This window comes from Sminthopsis crassicaudata, chromosome 4, assembly GCF_048593235.1.
Source record: "Sminthopsis crassicaudata isolate SCR6 chromosome 4, ASM4859323v1, whole genome shotgun sequence".
Taxonomy (NCBI): Eukaryota; Metazoa; Chordata; class Mammalia; order Dasyuromorphia; family Dasyuridae; genus Sminthopsis; species Sminthopsis crassicaudata.
In genome coordinates this window covers 463392651-463411677 of record NC_133620.1, presented here as the reverse complement: position 1 = coordinate 463411677, position 19027 = coordinate 463392651, and the positions used below count along the sequence as shown (strand labels likewise).

Below are 19027 nucleotides of genomic sequence, written 5' to 3'. Positions count from 1 at the left end.
CCAAGGCCGTTCTACATCCCCCCCCGCCCAATTAGTGACAGGAAAGGGCTCATGGGCTAGCGGGCAGGGGTCTGTGGGTAAATGGAAATGGGGTTAAAAAAACTAATTTTTTATGTGAACAGCGCAACAATGCAGACTAGGCCCCCTCTCCCCCACCTCGGGATAGACAGGAGGGCGGGGCCGTCCTTTACTTTTCCAGAAAGGGAAAGCGAGGTCCGGAGCGTGGGGGAGGGGAGTCTTGGAGAGTGGGGGAAGGGAGCCCCCTGGAGATTCGAACCTCCCCAGGCTCCCGCCCGGTTCTCCCGGTGAGTGACAGCCCCCGCCGCGAGGCCAGAGGCGCGTGGCGCACTAGGCCCCCCAGGCAGGCGGGGGCGCTGTCGGAGGGAGGCCAGCCAGCACACAATGGGGCCAGGGCGGGGGGCGCGCAGAAGCCGCCGGAGGAGCCAGGGAGGAGAAGGGAGGGGGGGAGGAGGGAGGAAAGCCGAGGGTGGAGGGAGGGGGGTATCTGCTCGAGCCCAGCCCAGCCCAGCCCAGCCCAGCCCAGCCGAGCCGCAGGGCGGCGGGCGCGGCGTGGCGGCGCGGCGCGGCGGGCGTGCGTACGTGCGTACGTGCGTGCGCCCCGTGCTGCTGCCGCGGCGGCGGCCGCCGCAGCGGCGGCTGCGTGCGTGCCTGCGTGCCTGCGTGAGGACGGTTTGCGATCAGGCAGCGCGGCGGGCAGCCCCGGCCGCGGGGCGGGGCGGGGGGGGAGAGTTATATTGCGGGGTCCTTCCTCGCTCGCCCTGGTTCCTCTCGGAGCGGAGACGGCAAATGGCGGACTTCGATACCTACGACGATCGGGCCTACAGCAGCTTCGGCGGCGGCAGAGGGTGAGGCGGCGGCGGCGCTAAAGGAGAAGGCGGCCCCGCGCCCTCCGGGCCCGGGGAAGGCCATCGGGGCCGGGGCCGGGGCCGAGGGCCGAGGGCGGGCCGGGCCGAGGCGAGGAGGCTTCCCGCCCCGCGGCGGGCGGCGTGTGTGCGGAGGGAGGCCGGGCCTCGCCGGGCGGGCGCGGGAGGCAGGGAGGAGGAGGCCGCGGCCTGGCCCAGCCCGCCCGGCGGTTAGGCCGCAAGTCTGGCCCGGCGGGAGCTGCAGCGCGGCCGCCGAGCGAGCGGAGCGCGGGGGGTGCGGGGAGGGGCGGAGGCGGCGGCCCAGGCCCAGGTGGGGACACGGGCGGGGGCGGCGGCGGGGGGCTGCTCCTGAAGCCTCCGTCCCCTCCCTTCTTTTCTTTCTATTCTTTCTCTTGCTTCCTCCTCCCTTCTTGCTCCCCCTCCTTTCCCCCTCATGCTCCCCCCCCTTTCCTTCCCTCCCCCTTTCCTCCCTTCACTTTCCCCAGGGGGCCGATGCAGACCCAGGGGCTGCCGCCCAGGATCTCTCTCCCCGCCGGGAGCATCTTTTCTCCCGCTTCCAAGTTGCCTCTAGGGGCAAAAGCCGAGAAGGGCCAGAGCTCGGAGGGGGAATTGCACTGACCCGTTCACCTTTCTGACTTTTTTAGTCAATGGGGGGAAAATGTGCTGGGGGGGAGGGGAACCTTCCAAAAAAAATAGCTCCGTTCCCTGGTCAATAAAAATGTCACTTATTAACTGGAGGAAACCACATTGGCTTTTTTGTTGTTGTAATTATTGGTTACTTCATAACTGTTTTTACAAGTTAAAGAGTATGAACATTGTTATTTCTTCAAGGGTGTGGAGGGTTTTTTCCCTTTGCTTTTAAAAAATACTTTGCTAGGTTAATAACAGTAGCTAATAAAGGGTATCCAGTTCCTTGTTTAATCCTGAGTTACATTAAAAACCCCTCTCCCCACCACCCCTTAAAAGAAAAAGTATCTTTGTTGAATGAAAAGTTGTTAATGCACTGGCCTGGGAATAGCTCAGAATGAAAGGGTTCTTTTTATATGTGCACAAACGGTACTAATTAGCCAGAAATACTTAAAGCCAGTCTATAGCATGAGGTCTTGATTGGTGAGGGTTTGGGACCCTATTTAATAAAAATTACTTTGAATAGCATATTATTAGTCTTGCCTTGGGCAGGTTTTTCACATAGCTTTTTGTACCTCTTCAGTATGAATTACGGTGATCACATGTGTGGTAGCTTTTTTTTTTTTCCTTGCTTAGGACAGGTAGAGTTGAATTGAGAGTAAAATGGGTCTACATAGACTGTCTGAGTTGCCATTTAAAAGGCTTACTTAAGCTCAATCTTTAAGCTTAATAAATTGGAAAGATTATAGCTTTGGAGGAAGACTTGCCTCAGATTCCATCTTCCATGCTTCCTACTTGTGTTTCTCCGGGCCACTCGCTTCTCTTTGTGCTTCATTTCTCCATCTGTAAAAGGAGAGAGTTGATGTAGGTGACATCTGTAGGTCTCTTCTGGCTCTTAGTTTAGCCAAGCATGTTGGGTGTTGTGTTTTGTTTTGGTTTTTTGGTCCAAAATTAATAATAAATCTTGAACACCTCCGGATTTTGTAGATTGGTTAATTTGCAGCTTTGTAAGCAAAAAGTTCCTTAAAGATTCTGCTTTAAATCAAATGTATTATTTCCATTTCAGACCCAAATAGAGTCAATTCAAAGGATGCTCGATTGTGTACTGAGTGGAGGTAGAGACAAAAAAAAAGGCAGTTTTATATATACATATATATATATACACTACTCTTATATTTCTTATCTTTATTTAGAGTGCAGAGCACATCTTTTTTTATTATATTTTTATCATTGACCTCAAAGCTTACAAAGTCAACAAGATTATGGATTAATTTTCTAAAACTTCTGTAGCCCAGGAATTGAAGATTCAGAGAAAATTAAGCAGGAAGTATGTAATAAATTCACAAAGTATGTATCAAAGAAGTATTTTACATTTTATCCCAAGAGAACTGGGCAAGAACTCTGGCATGCTGGAAATTATTTCAGTCTGGTAGTATATAACAGTTGTTGATTGGGGAGCATATATTATTTAAACTAGTTTGAGATATTAACTATTCATGCTGTCTCTTTGGTATGTATCATGAAGGAAGGATTAGGTTAATTTAGAAAATGATGTGTAGGCACTCTGCTGGGAGCTGAGGTACAACGATGTGAAACACCATTTTCCTGGCCCCAGTGGAACTTAGTGTATGTGTGCCTTAAGTGCAGAGGAGAAATCCTGGACTGAGCATACTTCATCCAGAGGCACTGAAGACCTTATTCTTTGCAAATTGTGCACTATATCAAATTCTAACATCCCCTTTCTCCCAAATTTTTTTCTTGTGGTGAGATGTGGGGAACAATTGAGTATGGACTATTTCACAGGCATCCGTGTTATCCATTTTCTCCACCTCCTGGCAGATCTGAGTTGTTGGGGGTTTTGTTTTATTTTTATTTTTTGCTTTTTAAAAATTTATTACAGTATCCCTTTTAGAAGAAACATTAAGAAATTTGGAAAGCATTAGAAAGTGACTAGCAGCCAGAGAAAAGTGAGGGTCTTAGATTTTTTGCTAGAAATTGATAGCCAAATCCTGAGTAAATCCAGCTTAAAAATTTTTGAGTGACCATTTTATGACTTGGACAAATCTCTGTTTCTTTCTCCCTTTTTTCCCAATTGGGGATGGGAGAGGGGTAGTAAGGAATGCTATATATATAAATGGACAATTATAGCACTAGAGCTCCATGACTGCTTAATATTACCCAAGCATGGTAGCCTTGAAAATTGGGGATATGACTATGGAAATTGGGGTTACTGGAATGTTAAATACTAAGAATTGCCTGGTAAACTAACTTCAGTGGTACAGGATTAACTCAGGCAGTTTCAAGCTTAGTATATATAGGAGAGATCTTAAGTTTGGATTCCATAGAAGTTAAACTTGGAATATGTAGGCTCTTAGCTAAGTTTTGTCTTCAAAAAATGACTAAGGTTGTAATTGATGTTCAGTGTGGTAGAAATGATTGACATCTATAACTGTTAAGTAAAAGCTTAAACCACTACAGGCCTCTTGTGCTTAAGTAGGTGTTGTATGCTGAAGTCCCCTCCTCCCTTTTGCAAATCACTGTCTTGAGTAGGATGAATGTCACTACAGCACCTTGCTCTCCAAAACTTGCAAGTGGTTTTCTTCTTTGTTTGACTAAAGGAATGAAAGAAGTTGATATAGATATTGACCTAGGTTGACATAGTTGACATAGGTTTGTGGTTACCTTCAGCCCTTCCCTCCCTCCCACCCCCACTAGGATCATTAAAGCCTTGGGTGGGACTTTTTTTTTTTTTTTTTTTTTTTTTTTTTAAATATTGTGAAATAATGGTCTTGTCTGATTCAGTAATAAAAAACACTTGTTATTTTAGGGAATTTTTTTTTTAAAAATAATTCTTAGTGTGAAGTTTTATACTTAGAATGCCTAAAGTTATCTGACCTTGCCCCTCAAAAGTTTTTTCAGTATTTCCATATTACCTGAGATTTTCTAAATCCCCAAATTCCTCTTTGGAACTTGCCATTAGATAGAACTGATTTGTAGATGTAGATAGGGGGACAAAATAGGGAAAAACAAGGAGACCCCCAAAGAGTCAAAAAACTTTAAGAAGCAGCATTTCAGATGAGGGTGCAACTTGAGCAGAGCCAATTATCAGTTTTTCTAGTTACTCAGCAAGCATTTATTAAGCACTTGTATGTACCAAGCACTGGGCTAAACACTGGGCATACTAAGACAAACCTGTTCCTACCTCAGGAGGTTTTTTGGTTTGTTTTTTAATCAGGAGACTAATGGAATATTTAGAGGGGAAGTGGGAGTCATTTTTGGCCTGGAGTCAGGATATGGAGCATCATTTTTTGAGGAAACTGCAGGAAGACCAGTAGAGCTTAAAGGGGTCAAGTTGTGGCAGGCTTTACTTGCCAGAGAATTTGATATTTGATCCTAGAAGTAATAGGGATCACTGGAGAGTCCCCTAGGAATTGGTAGGGACTAGACAGTAAAGCGCTGCCTGTTTATTTCTATTGTTTGCACTTCTAGGAATTTTGCCAGTGTTTTATCTTAAATTGAAGTGATAAAATATTATCTGTACTACAGTGAAATTCAGTCCATTAGTATTGGAAGGAACTTGAGCAATCTAGTCTTACCCTTAGATGAACTGACAAATTAGACTTAAATGCTTATAGTTGAATCGCAAGTCTAAATAATAGAAAACAAAAGCAAGCCCGGAAATATCAGGTGGTAGCTGAGTATACTTCCACACTTATTTTATTTCTGTTTAGCTAGTAATTTAAGATGACCTCCCAAGGGAATCCCTTCGTCTTTGTACAATCACAATGCAGGAAGAGAAGGATATATTTTAGATACCCAGGCTCTAGAATGAAAATTTGTAATCTGAGTCTCAAAAATGATTCAGTTACACTTAAAAATAGCTTTTAAGATTTGGAGTTACTGCAGAAATAAGTCTTTTGCTCACTTTGCTTTTCCTGCTTTCTGTGTAGTTAATAAATTGGAATTGTTTTATTTGCTAAGTTATGCTGATTTGGTGATTTTTTTTTTTTTTTTTAAATAGCTTTTTATTTACAAGATATGTGCATGGGTAATTTTTCAGCATTGAGAATTGCAAAACCTTTTGTTCCAACTTTTCCCCTCTTCCCCACCCTTCCCCCAGGTGGCAGGTTGACCAATACATGTTAAATATGTTAAAGTATAAGTTAAATACAATATATGTATACATGTCCAAACAGTTATTTTGTTGTACAAAAAGAATCGGACTGATTTAGTGATTTCTAAGGAATTTTGTCTTTTAATGGGAAAACTTCCCTTAATTTAAATATAGATCTATTAACAGCTCTCTGTTATTTATCAGGCTCTTGTCAGATGCTTGGACCCTTTCTGGGCTTTGCAAGTAATGTAAATATTGTTTATTATCTAATCACTAAATTCTCATACTGTGGTATATTTTTCTTTGTATTATATCATTTTACTCCAGAAATATTTATTAAATCCCTGCTGTTTACAGTATATACTGTTACAGGCTTTAGATCCAATACAGAGATAAATTAATGGTGCTTGTTCTCCAGGAGACAACTGTGTATGTGGTACACCTAATATAAAGAAGTGCATATGTAAGACTAACTCATATAAGCCTAGATACCTTCAGGGTGCTGGGAACTTCCCATAATTTAAGATATACAGTATTTTACATAGTACTCTGGACTAATGAGGGTCAATAAGAATATGTAAATGGTAGAGTAGCCATAATGGGACTCTACCTTTACATCAAGGGTATTTAACTTCTTTTGTGTCATGGACTCCTTTGACATCAGTTGATGAAGCCTTTGGACACCCTTCTCAAAATCGTAAGTGCATAAAATATTCAGGATTACAAAAGGAACCAGATACTTAAAATATTTGTCATTGTTTTTGTTTTTTAAAAACAAAGTTATGAAGTTTTGTTTGAATAGTTAACAACATATTTGTAACAGCAAGTTCAAGAAGTCCGGTAAGAACTCCTCTTCTTAGGTTACCAGCTAATGAATAAAATATTTTTTTTCTAGAAAAACATCAGATTATTGAAGAATGTCACTTATTTGATTATTTGCATTTTATATTTGTCTTTGAAATGAGCATTTTGTTTCATTTGGTTCTCATGATATTAGACACTCAAGAGTTTTTATCATGATCTAAATTTGATTAGAAAACTTCCCTTGGGTATTAAGGTTTTTTGTTTGTTTGTTTTGGTGAGGCAATTGGGGTTAAGTGACTTGCCCTGGGTTACACTGGTAGGAAATGTTTAAGTGTGTGAGGCCAGATTTGAACTCAGGTCCTCCTTACTTCAGGGCTGGGTGCTCTATCCACTGCACCAACTAGTTGCCCCTTAAGATTTTTTTTAAACATTCCTTCCTGCATCACAGGTCTCCCACCTATAAAAATTTGATTCTTAAACCTACACTTGTACAGTCAAAGCTCCTGTTGTTAAGCCTCCTCGGTCTATCCTTTTGGACAGCTCTCCTGACATTTTCTGTTCTACCACTAGGGCCCTAGCAGGGCTTTGCCTCTTTTCAAGCTTCCTTTCCCCCTAACAAGCCTAACAAAAATGTCTGAGATTTAACTTCCTTTTTGTGATCTTCTTGGACTCCTCTTAAACTTTTGGTACTGTTCATCAGATTGTTCTCTGTTTCATCTTCTTGTGTGTTTTGTCTTGCTAGGCTAAAGTTCCTTGTGGGAGGAGACTGCTTCTAGCACAGGATCCTGTTCTTAATGGGCTTCAATACATGTATTTTTAAATCATAAAGGATGATTTATTAGAAGTTAATGTTTTTGGTGTAGCCTCTTGGATATCTGAAAACTGGGAGGTGGTTCCCTAAAGATAAAATTTATTTTAGATTTTGTTTCTTAGTGTTCTTCGAATTCTTAGATCTAGACCAGGAAGTAGGGCCTCAGGGCATTTAGTCAAAATTCTCCATTTTGCAGATCAAGAAAGTGACATTTTATTAAAAGAATCAATATGTAAGGCTTTTAGGTACCGGAAGGGGGGGGAGGTGATTGTCCAGTAAGTCCCCATAGTCTTTCTCTGTGTCATTAGGTTCATACTGACTGCCTAGGTGGGGTTTCAACCAGGCTTGTCCCTATGTTCATGTGCAATCTGATTTGTTTTGCTCCAAGCACCAGTCATGGCTTGCATTAGCAATATAACTGTGTAGTAAGTGTTATTTAGTGATACTTGTAAAATGTTTATTGTTGTTGTTAAATATTCATATAATGGCTCATATTTATAAAATACTTTTATTGCTGTATTTAAACATCCTAGAGTAAGAGCGCTCTGATTTTGCAGATAAGGAAAATGAGGTTCAGAGAGGACATTTTAAAGAGATTATTAAAATGATATAGATGAAATGAGTCCCCTCCCCATGTCCTAGTGATTTTGCTAAATTACCTTGTATTTTATATATATTGCTATGTGTGATGCTTGTGTCTTCACTGGACACACTGGAATATTAATTTCTCACGGGTAGTGATTATTTCTTTATTTTTGTTTCCATAGGACCTAACATTGTGCTTGGTACATAGTAAGTGCTTAATAAATGTTTACTGATTGATCTAGGTAGGGAAAAACATTGCTATATTTTATTGTCCTACTTCTATGTATCATAATCTTTTGTAGTACATACATTCTGATTTTCTACTTTCAGGTAAGCTTCATCTAACTTGTTTTTTTATTGGTTTTTTTTTGTTGTTGTTGTTGTTGTTGTTTTTAAAGCCCTATGAATTCAATATATACTTGTAGGTTGGGAAGGAGCTATGATGAACTATTTCTCTCTGGATTTTCAGTTATGTGCTAACACATGTCTAGACAAAATACAAATATGTGCCATAGTCCAACACTTTCCTTGGAAAAGTGTCTGGGCTGCTTATTTACCATTTTGGTGATCTTGGTAAAATTGGTTATCCCAGTCTGCTTCACTTTCATTTGGAAAGTGGAGTTTGATTTCCAGTACCTGTTTCATGGCAGTTAAGAAATCTGAATGGAACTGTATATAAAGCATTTTGTATTAACCTAGATAGATTGATGATTATTTGTACTATTGAACTATTTTCAATAGATGTTTACAATAAAATGAGCTTAACCTAGTTTACTGACTCTTAATGACTCCCCTTTTTAAAAAAAAATTCAAAACATATACATGGATAATTTTTCAACATTAATCCTTGCAAAACCTTATTTTCCAATTCCCCCTTCTTCCCAAATGGCAAATAGTTCAATATACATTAAACATGGTAGAAATATGTTAAATCCAATATATGCATACATATTTATACAATTATCTTGCTGCACAAGAAAAATCAAACGGGGTGGGGTTAAAAATGAGAGAAAATGTAAGCAAATAACAAAAAGTGAAAGTGCTATGTCGTGAATCACATTCGGTTTCTACAGTCCTCTCTCTGGGTGTAGACGGCTCTCTTCATTACAAGGTCGTTGGAACTGGAATGACTCCATTCCTTTTAATGTCAAATTCTGTAGACTGTCTTTGAAAAAATTATTTAATTTTATTTCTTGCATTACCAGAATTTCTCCCATTATCTCTTCTCCAAAGAACCATCTCATATAACAATAATTATCATGCTATGACATGAAAACAATTATAATCTAATTTAACAAATATTTTTTAAAGAAAAAGGATAGGGGGGGTTCAGCTTACCCAATCACTGTGTTAAAAAAAAGTTTGAATATATATATATATATATATATATATATATATATTCCCTCCCTTCTACCTCTGCAAAGGAATGGGGTGGGATCACCTTCTCATCTCTTTAGAAGCCATGATTGTTTTTATGATTTTGCAGAAATAATTTGTCTTGACTCTGCTTACTTCATTCTGCATCAGATCTCATAAATCTTAACACATTCCTCTGTATTCATCATGTTCATTTCTTAAAGCAATGCTCCTTTGGGGTATAAAATTAAAAGAAAAGCCCACAAAACCCAAAAATATTCATAGCAGCAGTTTTTGTGGAAAATGGCTCTTACCAATATGAAAATGGCTAAGCAAATTGGGTAACTGGAGTCTATTAGGTCAATAGGATTTAAACATTTCAGTCACTTCATTTGTATAATTCCAAATTGCTTTCCAGAATGGTTGCACTGATTCATAACTCAACTAACAATATACTAACTACTATGCCAATCTTCTCACTATTTACTCCTCCCTCTTTCTTCATCTTTTGTCATCTGTGCCAATTTGCTGGATGTGGAATGAAGAAACATTTGGGCTGTTTTGATTTGATTTGCATATCTATTAGTGAATCAGAACATTCTTTGATGTGGTTGTCAATAATTGACAATTCTTTTGAGAATTTCTTCACTTCCTTGGATCATCTATATATTGGAATGGCTTTTTGTCCTACATGTCTGTTAGTCTATAGACCCACATAATACATGCCCAATATTATGTAATTATGTATCAAATAAATGACAGAAAACTTTTTAAGAATTTTTTAGTATTTTAACATTTAACATTTAGTAATGCTTTTAAACATTCTTAATCTCAATCACATTTGTATTTGAAAAGAATATTTTTTTTTATCCTTCAAAAGGTATGTTTTTTATATTAAATATTTTGTTAGGGACGGAAAAAGAACTGAATGCTTCATAGGTTTTTTTTGGGGGGGGGAGTGGCGAGTTAATTTCTTCATCTATGGTGGTACTTACATGAAATAATCTGAATTGGAAAAGATTAATTCACCTAGCCCAACTGTCAACATTCTTATTTTTATTTTATTTTTCTTTTTTGCTGAGGCAATTGAAGTTAAGTGACTTGCTCTAAGGTCACACAATTAGGAAGTGGTGAGTGTCTGAAGCCAGATTTGAACTCAGGTATTTTTTTTTTTTTTTTAACTTCATGAATTTCTTTGCAATCTCCATTTCTAACTAAACCCCCACCAAAAAACCTTCCCTTATTACAAATAATTTTAAAAAAAGAAAGATTCCAGAATCATTTTGATGGAATTATCATGTTTGATGATAAATACAATATACAGATGCCTATTCTCTGCCCTTTCCTCCACCTGGCAAATAAACGAGGGAGGAGATAGCTTTTTCTTATTCACCAGAATTAAGCATGATCATCATAATTATTCAGCATCTGATTTCATTTTTTTCTTTTTAAAATCATTATAGCTTTTTATTTACAAGATATATGCATGGGTAATTTTTCAGCATTGACCCATGCAAAATCTTCTGCTTCAATTTTTCCCCTCCTCCCTAGATGGCAGGTAGACCAATACATGTTAAATACAATATATTATACATATCCATACAGTTATTTTGCTGCATGAGAAGAATCGGATTTCCTTTTTTTCTCCTTTGAAATGACATTGTTTCGGGGCAAGTAGGTGGCGAGGTGGATAGAGCACCAGCCTTGAATTCAGGAGGACCCGAGTTCAAATCTGGTCTCAGACACTTAACACTTCCTACCTGTGTGACCCTGAGCAAGTCACTTAATCCCAGCCTCAGGGCAAAAAAAAAAAAAAAAGAAATTACATTGTTTCACACCTCAGATTGGCTAAGTTGACAGGAAACTATGGTAAATGTTGGAGGGGATGTGAAAAAACTAGGACTAATGCATTGTTGTTGGTGAATGAACTGATCCATCCATTCTGAAAAACAATTTGGAATTATGCTTAAAGGATTGTCAAATTGCGTGTGCCCTAGCGGTTTGTCAACTGGGCCTGTATCCCAAAGAGATCATAAAAAAAGGGAAAAGGATCTATATGTGCAAAAAATGTTTGTATCGACCTTTTTACTGGTGACAAGGAACTGGAAACTGAGTGGATGCCCATCAGTTGGAATGGCTGAATAAATTATGGTTGTGAAGGTTGTGGAAGTTCTATAAGAAACAATCAGGATGATTTCAGAAAGTCCAGGAGAGACTTACATGAACTGATGCTAAGTGAACTAAGAGTTGAACCAAGAGAACATTGTATACAGAAACAACAAGATTTTTCTGCTTATATTCGGTATGATACCCTTCCTAGAGAATTGTTTTGCCAAGTTTTCCTAGATGATAGCTCATAATCCAGTTGTATTGATTTTGCTTATGAAAATACTTGTCAATTTTATGGTATAAAATTATCTAGTTTATCTTTCATGGTTATCTCCATCCTTTGTTTGATCAAGAATCTTCCTCTTATTCCAAGCCATTGCCATAAAAGGTTCCAGATCTTGTTCTCTTATCATTCTTTTGGTCATGTATTATATCCATTTTGGCTGTAAGATGTTGGCTTAAAACCTAACTTCTGCCAACTTTCCAGTTTCCCCAAGCAACTTTTTGGGCTTATTGAACCTTGAGTTCTTGAGGTGGTGTTTGTTTATTCCTTATACTGATCTATTTTTGCTATCTTTTAATAAATGCCAGATAGTCTTTATGATTGTTCAAATGTAATATTGTTGGTTTAATTATTCACATGTAACCTCATTGATTTGAATGTTTCCTTCTAGGATGCTGCTGCCTAAATATGCCTTTTTAAAAACCCTTTTATTTCCAGGGCAGGTGTTTGAGTTGGGGGAGGCTGGGGAATTGGTTGATTGGGAGGGAAGGTTCTCTTTAAAGGAGCTATAATTTCCTGAAGGCAATCCGGCTCACTATCCTTTTTACTTCTAGATTCAACTGTTCTTTTTTAGCTGTTTGTCTCAGATGTGTGTCTGACCAATCAGCATTTTTCATTTACTAGGACTCCTGTGTGAATGGTCTGGGCAAGCATAAGGTGTTTACAGCTGTCTTTTAGGATGTTTTACAGTGTTTCTGGGCTTGTTGAAAGCAGTGTAGTGTCATCTGAAAAACGAGATCTGGAAGCCCTCACTATTCACAAGTAGTCCCTCTTCAACTTGGACTCCACTCTGTTTCTCCTTTACCATTGTATAGAGAACATCTTTGGAAATTGTACATCTACTTTTTTTTTCATTGTCTGATATTTATAATCAGAGAATTGGTGAACAGGATTATTTTTATCAAGCAAAGAAGATACATGATGGTCAAAAGCAAAGTCAGCTTAGAATATTAACACAGTTGTAAAATTTTATATTTAAAAAAAAAACAGATGATGTAGGATTATCAATATTGTCACTTCATAAAATAGAGATGTGTTATAATTTAAAACCAGTCTAAATAAAGAAAACTTGGCAAGAGATCAAAGTCAACTGCAGAGTATTTAAGGACAAAAATGGAAGTAGAACAGCAAACAACTAGAAAAGGTTCTACAAAGATTTTTACAATAAATTGGTTGCCATCAAGGACTGTAAAACCCACCATACTTGGACTGTAATTGAACAAAGATGGGAAGTACAGCTGGATTAGAGTAAGTGCCATGAGAGCTCTATGTCAGGAGCAACACACAATATAAGGTTAAAACTGAAGGGAAGGAGGGAAAAGAGAGACAACTAAGAAAGAACCTCAGTCACTGCTGATCCAAATGCCTATTTTCTCATCTCCACAAAATGTTGAGACTTAATTCTTCACAAATTGAGGACATCCACAGTGGACCCACAGCATTTGAATGAAAAATGTAGAGAGTACTAGATCCCAGTGCTTTCTTGTTTGCTGACTATGAAAAAGCATCTGATTTGATGGATCATGAAGCTGCCTTAGAGGCTCTTAAAAAAGAGCATTTATCATTTTTGCATTCCTTGTGAGTAATACATTTTCTTGAAATTTATGGCAACATTTTGACTACTTTGCAATATAATTTGAGGCTTAGAAATGCTATTTTATTGCCTCTTTATTTTTACTATTTTTAAAAAAATTATTTCCCCCGGTATTCTAGCCCTCTTCCTTCAGATGAATTTTATTATTTTTCTAGTTCAATTAAATGCTACTTTGTTATGACATCTAAATCTGTAAATTAACTATTGCTTTTGTCATCTTTTTTATATCCAACCCAGCCCAACATTCTTTTCCCTTTGGCTAAGAAGGATTAGTAGGTGAAAGAGGGAGGAATGGATTGTGGTTGCTATTTGTAGAGTGATACCTATAGAGATGATGCTGGTGATCTGCAGCTGGGAGTGCCTACTTACCTTTGGAGCTTGAGCCAGATGTCCTGCCTGCTTTAGTCACAGATCCCATCTGACAATGAGCTCCCTCTTTCTCTTCCTCTCTCTTCCTTCTTTGAACCAACAATCCTTCTCATTCTGAAGATTGCCTTTGATTCCTCTTTGTTGAGTTTCCTATCTATGATAATGATTTCATGAAGAGTCCATGCTGTCCATACTCTTTTCTCTCCTGGCTCCATTCCTAACTCTCCAGACTTCTCGGCTGCCTCCTTTGTCCTTCCACCACCCTTTCCTGCTCCTTTGCATATGTGTCTTTTCCCGTTAGAATGGAAGCACCTTAACAGTGAGGATGACTTTTTGGCTTGTCTTTTATTCCTCACCCTGCTCACTCAGCAGGACACCAGATATGCTGTAAGGCCTTTGTTTCCCCTCTCTCTGACTAGACAAGACCATTGTCACACATTTATTCACACACCCTGTAGTGAATATGATGGATTGCTTTCTGCTAATGTAATAGCAAAAAAATTTTGGAAGCTACTGACAGGAAGAAGGAAAAGGTTCATGCTATTCCTGACCTTTACTCAGAGGATTGAGGATGCATTGAATTGTTAAGAAATTTTGTGAGTTGAGAGGAGTTTTCAGTAGTCTGGTAAAATATATTCACAGTGTTATAAGACAGCTTTTTAAAAGTGAAACAAGTGAATACTTTTAGGACTAATTTTTTTTTTTTTAATCGATTGTTCTAATACTTTCCTTTATAGCCTTGAGATCTTTAGGTTGAATTTCAGTTTTTTCTTAGAAACTATTCTATTGTATCTTGTTGTGCTGTCATTTTAATTCTGAATGACCTAAACTCTGGCTATACCTACATTGAAAATTCCCAGTATCTCTGGGAAGAGAAATGGGTAATTGGGTTTTTTCCCCAAAGTGCTAATACCATCTGTCTTCTTACCTGCTATTAAGCACATTTTAAACAAACCTTTTTGATTTCCTGTACCAACTTGACTTGAAAGGGCCACTAAGATTTTATTGACTTAGATTATATCATAAATACTTTACATTTTAAAAGCCTCTAAGGCACAATTCAGAGAATATTAAAAATTGTGTTTCTTTTAATTGACAGAAGTGAAGCCAATGCATCCTTGGGAAGAACACTGGAAGTATTGGGATGACCATGGTACTGTTAACTGTTGCAGCTTATTTGAGGGAGTCTTATGAAACTTGACTGACTTGTAAAAGTTTGTATACACAAACACACTGACTTTCTTAGAAAACCCGAGTTAAAATGTAGGGATAGTCATTTATATTTAAGGATATTAATACAAATGATGAATTATGTATGAATTTGCAAAAATAATACCTGCCTTGAATTTTGGCTAAATAGATAGTCATATAATTGAGTTTTATTCAAATTAATAAAGAATTATTGAGTTTTTAGATAAAATGAAATATCTCTTGCCAGAAATTTTGTTTATGGGTATCCCAAATGAGTCAACGCTGCATTTATGAAACAGGAAATGTTTGGAACCTTCAAGAATTAGGACTTTCCTAGTCTTCATAGAGACATCTTTTTGTCCATGAGCCTTTGGCCTTTCAATGTTTAAATCCAAACCATATTTTCCAACGTTAATTTTTGTCCTTTTTATTGTTTTTGTTTTGTTTTGTTTTTTTTGGCCAAGGATCAAAGAACATAATTCCTCAGTTTAGAAAGTTTTGCCAGATTCATATCACTTCTCTGATTCCTTTGTTGAAAGGGGTGGTGATATATGGCTTGGGTAATTCATGATGCTCTGTTTTGCTTATCAAGACCTACTGAAAATTTTGAGATGTATCTGTACTATGAAGTCATTGTTTTTGTTCTTGGACACAGGATAAAGTGAACTCCTACAACTCCTTTACCTTTGATTTTCAGTATGTGTATTCCTTGATCTGGAGTATCCCTGATTTATATCTCCTGTTTTCATGATTATTTGATTTGATTATTTGATTATCATGGATAGAGTTTCTTTCCTTCAGTGGCATATCCCCCCCTTCATTGTTAGACATAAATGACAGAATAAAACCATAACTGTTAAACTAGTATTCATGGCTTGATTAAGAACTGTGATTGTAACACCTCTGAGATCTCTCTCGTTTCATAGAACAGTGAACTTGATTTAGAAGGAAGGACTTCCTCAACATAGCGGCTAGATGAACTTAGGAGCTTTTCCCAGTGAACACATGTCTCCCTACATGGGAAAGAGGCCACTGAGGACATTTAGAATTATAAGCTCATTTGTGAAATAGACAAAAGGACAGAAGATAACATAAAATGAAACTAAATCATTGCTCCAAGAAGTTAGTGCTCATTTTTGATGTACTGATGATACTCTAGATGACTTTGGGAGTAATCTCAGGTTTGGCCAGATACCGAAGGAAAAATATGCACTTATTCTAAAAGTGCTTGGAGGATAATTCTCCAGATATCTAAGGCAAAGATTCAAAGGAAGTAACAGTAATTTCATGTGATTCTCCTCCATAAAATGTGACTCACAAGATATCAGCAAATTATTCTGTCTTCAGGATCTAAAATCTTTAACAATCTACGCTCTCATCAGAAAAATTTTTAAGAACAACAGAGGGAGCACTCAGGTTTTTTCTACATTAGACTACATATTTACATTTATACAATTAGCAATTATAGGGAATAAAACATCCCACAGTTGTTAACCAGAGAAATACATTTGAGAATGTATTTGACAGGATAGAACAAGAACAATTATTCCTAAAGCTACCTTCCATGTATGTGAAAGTTATACAAAAGTTTGACATATGACTGTGGAGGTAATATTGGCCCTTGCCTTGCAGTGATATAAAATAGGGAATGAATAAAGGTTTATTTACCACGGACCTTCATTAATGTCCTGATGGGGTTAGCTTCCACAAATTCCTTCTTGATTGAAGAAACAATATATTACAACACTTGCTTTAATGGCAGGCACTTTGTTAGATGGAGGAAATATCCAAATGGTCTTATTTGTAGTTGCTATTTAATTACATTGACTCCTGGAATGAGACTGGAGTGATAACACAGCTGGCGGGATGACCCATTGAATTAATCTGTTTATATGTGTCCTAGACTGGCAGTGCCATGGACAAGAAATGAGACGCAGATGTGAAGAGAGAGAGGGTGATGTTGGAACATTAGTATTTTTAGTGACCTTAAGCTGCTTATTTTTTGCAGTGCCCATTTTAATACCCATTTTTCCCCATTGATTCCATTTGGTTACAAACTATGGAACACCATGGTCTCAAAAAAAGTCAGTTACACCCCAAAAGTCAGTGAAAAGATGAGACATGGAAAAGATCCATGATGCCACCTAAATACAATCAGGAAGGGAAGTGGATCAGTTAGTAATGTGTAGATAGTTAGATAAACAACCATTGGAACAAGAAGGTAGCTGCCTTCTTGGATTCATCAGGATCAGCTTTGTAGTGGACACTCGGTTTGGACACTTTGGTCCAGAGAGATTGAGGAACTGACCTAAGACCACAAAATCAAAAGTTGAACCACATAAAGAACTCTGTATTTGACTAATGTCTTGCGTTCCCCAAACAATAATTAGTGCCCTTTGATGAACATGGAGACAAATGCTAGTGTCCATTTCATAATGTTGTTATTCATGTAGCTGGGAGTTTGTCTTTCAGAAATTGTCCTTAACTAAGTCACTTAAACAGAAATGCAGGCCTCAGGAGCATTTCCTATAGCACTGTCTCTCTGTGTACTGTTTGAAATGTGACCCCTTATAGCCAACTTACTCCTTTGTATGTGAAAACATTTAAAAATATGTTGCTTGCTTTTTTTTCTTTTGCGACAGTGCATCTTCACATTGGTAGAAGGATGTGGACAAAAGTTAGCAGAATGAGAAATACTGGCGAGTGGTATTACATACCCATTTCTCCCAGGATGAAAGATTCACTTAAGAACAAAAGCTAAAATAGTTTGGTTTTTTAATTTTTTGTAATGTGTGCTTGTCTTGGCATCTCAGTCTGCTATAGCAAGTTATACTTTCTATAAGTGTTTGTAGAGTTTTAAATTAATATTATCTAGAGTATTTTAGTTTAAAGTCTGTTGTCATTTATAGTAAAATATGCCTTACTATTTGATAAGAAATCTTAAGACTTTTTCTGATATAAATCATAAATAATTTTGTCACAAAATCTGAATTCTTAAAAACTATATAGCCATCTGCTATTGGAAATTACTTTGTCTTTGTATATATTAAAGTGTGTGTTGCTTTTTTTGTTGTTGTTTTGTTTTTTTTACTAGGATTGAGAAATGACATTGGGTTTCTTTGACATTCAATTTTCATTAATTTAGACTGCTTTTTGATTGAATATTTTAGTTAGACTTGAAAAGTTCTTGATTGAGTTCATGTCTTGAAGCATTTTGGTCTTTATGGCATTTGGAGGATATTTTTACTCATTACGAGTTGTGGGATTTTGGGGGAGGGGACAGGTTGTTTATCTTCACAGATTTAAAATCATATTTAGTTGAACTTCCAGCTGCATTTGAAAATTCTTTGTTCACAATATCATGTTTAATTTTATGAGTTAGTTTAGACATTCCAGGTAGTAAATTTGTAATGTTTTAGCATAAAAGTTGATGAAAATCATCAGCTTTCAGGTCAAGATAACTTTCATTATCAGTGGTTTACTTTGTAAGCCTAAGTATGGCCATGACACCAAAAAGGTTAAGAATATGGTCTCTAAAAATAAATATAAATATAATGTATGCAACTATTAAGCTGAGGCATTTGAGACCTACTTAGCAAGATGGAATAGTCTAAACAGTCTATCAGGGAAGTCAAGTCCAGAGAAGGCACTGGATGACAGTATTCCTTAAAGGCAGAATTGTATCAACCTATTGAGTCTTTGATATATATATATATATATATATATATATATATATATATATATATATATATATATATATATATATATATATATATATATATTTTTTTTTTTTTTTTTGGGATATGAACTGTCTTACTCACCCTGTTAACTTCAGTACCTCTGAAGATCCATAAGGAATAAAAGTAGTGCCAGTCTGCTTGCATGGGGAGCTTTGTTCGGTGGACAATTCCTTAAATCAGAAATATTTTTAAAAATATATTTAAAGAGGGGCAGCTAGGTGGCGCAGTGGATAGAGCACCAGCCCTGAATTCAGGAGGACCCGAGTTCAAATGTGGTCTCAGACACTTTACACTTCCTAGCTATGTGATCCTGGGCAAGTCACTTAACCCCAGCCTCAGGGGGGAAAAAATAAATAAATAAAATAAAATATATTTAAAGGCTGAAAGGCACCATGATAGAATGGAGAGAGTATTGACATGCTCTAGGAAGACCTGGGTTTGAACGTTGGCTGACATATCAACGTCAGCATGTCATGGACCCACAGCTCAGCAAGATTTGCTTTGTCTTGGTTTTCTCAATTTCATAGCAATGATAATATCCCCTTTAGTGTGGATTGTTG

The 19027-nt window shown here is 37.8% G+C and overlaps 1 protein-coding gene across 2 annotated transcripts in view; it reads left to right on the top strand.

The window, feature by feature from the left end:
- The first annotated feature begins 597 nt into the window (after positions 1–597).
- EIF4H (eukaryotic translation initiation factor 4H) overlaps positions 598–19027 on the top strand; it is a 29631-nt gene continuing 11201 nt past the window's right edge. The window contains exon 1 of one of the 2 annotated variants that reach the window (XM_074264054.1): positions 598–866. In XM_074264054.1, coding sequence (XP_074120155.1) covers positions 808–866 — 59 coding nt within the window. In that variant the 5' untranslated portion in view covers positions 598–807. The remainder of the gene's footprint in view (positions 867–19027) is intronic. The other variant, XM_074264053.1, reaches the window with a different exon arrangement.